This window comes from Onychomys torridus, chromosome 1, assembly GCF_903995425.1.
Source record: "Onychomys torridus chromosome 1, mOncTor1.1, whole genome shotgun sequence".
Taxonomy (NCBI): Eukaryota; Metazoa; Chordata; class Mammalia; order Rodentia; family Cricetidae; genus Onychomys; species Onychomys torridus.
The window spans coordinates 16,866,721-16,871,317 of NC_050443.1; the positions used below are offsets into that span (position 1 = coordinate 16,866,721).

At 56.0% G+C, this 4,597-nt stretch overlaps 1 protein-coding gene across 1 annotated transcript; it reads right to left on the reverse strand.

The window, feature by feature from the left end:
- Positions 1–14: 14 nt before the first annotated feature.
- Hrc (histidine rich calcium binding protein) lies at positions 15–3,425 on the reverse strand. Its single transcript, XM_036170964.1, has 6 exons — positions 1,483–3,425; positions 1,337–1,407; positions 919–987; positions 677–731; positions 278–314; positions 15–99 (listed from the first exon to the last, which is right to left on the reverse strand). The coding sequence occupies exons 1-6, from the start codon at positions 3,263–3,265 to the stop codon at positions 63–65; spliced, it is 2,052 nt and encodes a 683-aa protein (XP_036026857.1). The 5' UTR covers positions 3,266–3,425; the 3' UTR covers positions 15–62.
- Between the last annotated feature and the right edge of the window lie 1,172 nt (positions 3,426–4,597).

A 4,597-nucleotide genomic window follows, 5' to 3' on the forward strand; every position in this document is an offset into this window, starting at 1 on the left:
ATTCGGAGCTCTTGTCAGGTGGGCAGACCAGGGGAGGTGCATCTGCGACAGTTGTGGCCAGGTCAGGGCTCTGGAGTCTCCAGCATGTCAGCCAGGGCTCTAGACAGGAGGACACAAAGGTTAGCTAGCCAGTGCCCAGAGGCCATTTAGCTGTCATGACCCTGCCCATTTCACAGAATAGACCACGGAGTCCCAGGCCAGCTCTAACTCACAGTGGGCCAGCCCCTCTCTAAACAGTCTGAAGTGCAGCATCCCCAGCCCAGCCCCACACACTTACAGATACAGGGAGGAGGAGAAATAGTCGATGTAGCTTCCTGGGAGGGAGCAGAGAGAAGAGGCACAGTGGGGGACTCAGGGCGAGTGCAGAGAGGTGCTGTTCGGCACCTTTCTAATTCCTGCTTGCTGCGTGCCCTCTCGTTCTCCAGCTTTCCCACCCCAGCTTCTATTTCCTCTGATCCCACACTTACTTCCGGGCTACCCTTCAACATTAGCTCCATCTTAGTTTCAGGCCAGATTCTGCACACATGACCTTTGCCACGGTCACACCCCCTCCCCACCCCACCATTCAGCCACAGCTTTCCTGGTTCACAGCTCAGGCTGGTTCCAACCCCACTAGGGTTCACTTGGCTGGCTTTGTCCCCTCTGTGGGTGTCCACCCTACCCCTTTGCTACTCACCTGGCGTGCAGAGGGTTTCACAGACCAGTGGGCAGAGGTAGCAGAATTGGCAGTGCTGAGGACAGAGAGGGGTCTGGTCAGGAGCTGAGTTGGGACCTCCGGGGCCTGAGGCTAGGTCGAGGGTCAGTATACCCATATAGGAAGGAGTCATGGAGCGTGGTAAGGCCAGCGTCATGGCTTAGGTGCTCTAGTGGCCTCAGCCATCTTGGTGCCCGAGTTTCAAGTCTCTGGGAAGGTCTCACCTGGCACTGGCCACAGTGTTCTCCCATGTTCTCCTCATCACAGTGGCAGTTTTCACATTCAGTACATCTCTGGGGACAGGAAGAGCCTGGTTAGAGGTGCCCCCAGAGCCCCCCAGGAGACGGTCACTTCCCTGTCTGAACTCAGAGTCCCTCCTCTCCAGGTGGCTCCTCAAACACCCTCCTTGGTTTCCTATCTCAAGATAACCCCGAGTGGTCCACCCACTCCCCGAGGGCAGGACTGTGGGTGGGTGCAAACCCGGGAGGCTGACCTCAACAGAGGCCTTAAATTCTTCTCGCCACAGCCTCCCCACCCCAGCTTGGTCTCCAGCCTTTGTTGTCTCTCCCCTCACTCCCGGGTTCAGAGGCCCCCCCACCGGCACCCCAGAGCATGCCGGGCAGATCCGGGCTAGGGACCTACATTGCAGAAAGAACAGTAGCCACACAGGGACCCTGGCTGGTAGTTCTCATACTCCTGGGCATCGTGCTGACCTGTGGGGACAGGAGGCAACCGTGATTCCAGTGGGCCAACTCGGCCTTCTCCACTCCCAGAGCCAGCTCACTTACCTGTGACCTCACGGCTCTCCTCCTCACTGGAGCCTTCTCTGGCCACCGCGCTCCCAGCCAGGGGGTTTGGGATGATGGTAAAAGGTAGCAGGTTTTCTTCCAGGATCTCCTCCTCTTCCTCCTGCTCCTGCTTTCTGTGATGGCTCAGTGGAGTCCGAACCTCAGCTCTGTCTTCCCTGCTCTCCTTCTCATCTTTTTCTTCCTCTTCCTCATCTTCCTGGCTCATGGGGAGGCCATGACCCTCTTCCTCCTCACCCTCCTCTTCCTCCTCTCCCTCCTCCTCCTCCTCACTGTGGGCTCCTTTGCTCTGCCCTGAGTCTTCATCGCCCTCTTGAGAGCTATGGTCAACTTTCTTCTTTGATTCTTCAAAACCAGCCCCTGGGGGCTGCAGGGGCTGATGACCAATGTCACCTTGGATAGACTCTCTGTGACCCTGGCTGGTCTGTTCATCTTGATCTTGTGGCCTGTGGCTGGGGTCCTTGTGGCCTAACTCAGCAGAAATGTCTTCATCTCCCTCCCTGGAGACTCTGTGGTGGTGATGACCAGGGACTTCCGTCATATATTCTTCTGGGAAGTCCTCCTTGTCAGACTTATGGCCTTGGGGTTGGTGGCTTGCAACATGGTGGCTGAACTTGGCCTCCTCTTCTTGACTCTCACTTCCAAGACTATGGTGAGTATGTCTGGGAGACTGGTGCCAATGTTCAGTGGATACAGCCTCATCTTCCTCTTCTTCATCTTGGTGACTTTGATGGCCATGGCTGGGGACATGATAGTCTTCATCTGAGTCGTCCTCATCATCTTCCTTCTCATCACCTCTGTGTCTGTGGGCTTGGTGCCCATGCTCAGGGGAGCCATCATCATCATCATCATCACCATCATCATCATCACCATCATCATCATCATCTTCCTGGCCTCGGCGTCCATGCCTGGAGATGTGATAATGGTCTTCATCTGACTCATCCTCATCTTCTTCCTTTCTGTGGCCTTGGGTTTGGTGTCCATGCTCAGTGGAGTCATCCTCATCTTCTTCATATTCTTCATCTTTGTGGCCTTGGTGGCCCTGGGCCTGGTGTCCATATTCACTGGAGTCAACATCTTCATCATCATCTTCATCTTTATAGCCTACTTGCCGGTGGCTGTGGGCATGATGGTGTTCATCTGAACCCTCTTCATCTCCTTCCTTTGAGTGGCTGTGGTGATCATGGGCCTGGTGCTTATCATCAGAGTCCTCCTCCACTTCCACCCCCTCCTCCTGCTCTCCATCATCATCTTCCCCTCCATGGCCGTGGTGAACATGGCTGGCAATGCGATGGTGCTTCTCACTGGAGAAAATGCTATCCTCATCTTCATCTTCAAGGCTATGACTCCTCTGTCTGGGGAAGTGGCTCTCAGACTCTACTGAGTCCCCCAAATCTTCATTATCATGCCCATGGGCCTGTCTAACATGCCCTCTAAAGACCTCTTCGGAGACATTCTCCTCTCCAGCCTCGAGACCAGGGTACCTGTGGTCTTGGAGGTGGTGGCCATATTCCCTGGAGAAATCTTCATCCTCTTCTCTGTGATCTCTGTCCTTCTCATCTCGATAGCTCCCATGGCTGTGGATGTGGTGGTCAAACTCAGCTGACATGTCCTCTGAAGACCCAGGGATGCCTGCATTGTTGTTCCAGTTGCCGAGGCCTAGTCCAGCCCCTCTCAGCTCCTGGGTCACCACTGGAGGGACCAGCAGGCTGACTACTGTGGCCCAAAGGAGACAAGTATGCAACCATGGCCCCTGGGAGCCCATGGGGACGTTTGGCAGTTGAGCCTGGCTTCAGCTGCCTCTGATAAGTCTTTGCGCCTTTTCTGTTCTTTGAGGTTGTCTTTCTTGGGTGGCGGTGTCTCCCACTCTTTTCTTGTCTGTCTCCCTCAGGTCTTGGATGCCTCTCTGAGGATGTCCCCTTTGGAGCCCGTGACCCTGGTTCCAGGCCCTCCCTTCCCACTGCGGGGCCAATGGGGTCTGTCCCCTCCCTCCTCATGGCTAAATTTATCCTCAGCCTAAGTTATTCTGGTCACTCCCTGCCTGCCCCTCCCTCCTGTCCTCTGGCTCAGGACTGGGTGGCCGAGGGGTCTTCATGGCCCGGAGGGGGCAGGGACTTGTCTTTGGACTGCCCCAAAGCCCAAGTTTGGCAACTTTAAGACAGAGGCTAGACTTTTAGAATGCTATGCTGGAAGAGCCTGGGGCACTGTGAGATGAGGGTAAGTGTAGGAGCCAAGGGGCCTGCCATGCAAGACCTGGGGGTCCACTAGTGAGAATGTGCAGCCAGGATGGGACGTTTGGTGTCAAAGTGGGTGACATGCAGAGCCTGTGGGAGAGAGCAAAGGAGTCCTGTCCCCAACACCTCATGACCTCCTGTCCCTGGAGCTCAGATCTGGGGGCAGGGGACAAGGCCAGAGCTATAAATACAGCAGGAGGAGGGTGCTGGGGGCTCAGGTTACTAGGCCCCAGCTGTCCCCGCCGGAGCAACTTGGCAAGAGACAGGTGTCACCCTTCTCAGAGGGCCACTCCACTCTGGTCAACATACCCACGCTCTTTGAGTTCTGTCCTTTATGAACCAGGCTCCCCCTCCCCCATTATAGTCACTGGTTCTGAGGGTCCCTGTTCTTTCTTAGGGTTCTAAACCCCTCTGGTCTCCAACTCTTACTCTGTCTGTCCTGCTCTCTCCTGACCTGTCCCTCTGTCTCTGACTCTGAGACTCTATGTTCTACCCTCTCTCTCTTTGCGTTTCTATCTTTCTGTCTCTATCTCTGCCCTCCTCTCTCTCCGGATCTCTGCCTCCTTCCCCAGCCCACCTCTCTGGGTGTCTGTCTGTCTGTCTCTCGCGTGCGCCGTCTCTGCCCCCCTTTCTTTCTCTGGGTCCCTCTCCTAGTTCCTGTCTGTCTCTCTATGGACCTTTCTCTCAGTCTCTGCCCTCTGAGTCTGTGCTTCTCCCACGGCCCGCTCTGTCTCTTTCCCTCCTCTGCTCAGCAGTCCTCGAGTCCGGGTCTTTGGCCCCCTACCCGACCCCACCCGGGTCTAGGCAGCCCAGTCGATCCCTCCTCCGCCTCGCAGACCGCCCTCTTCCCGCCTCCCGTGACG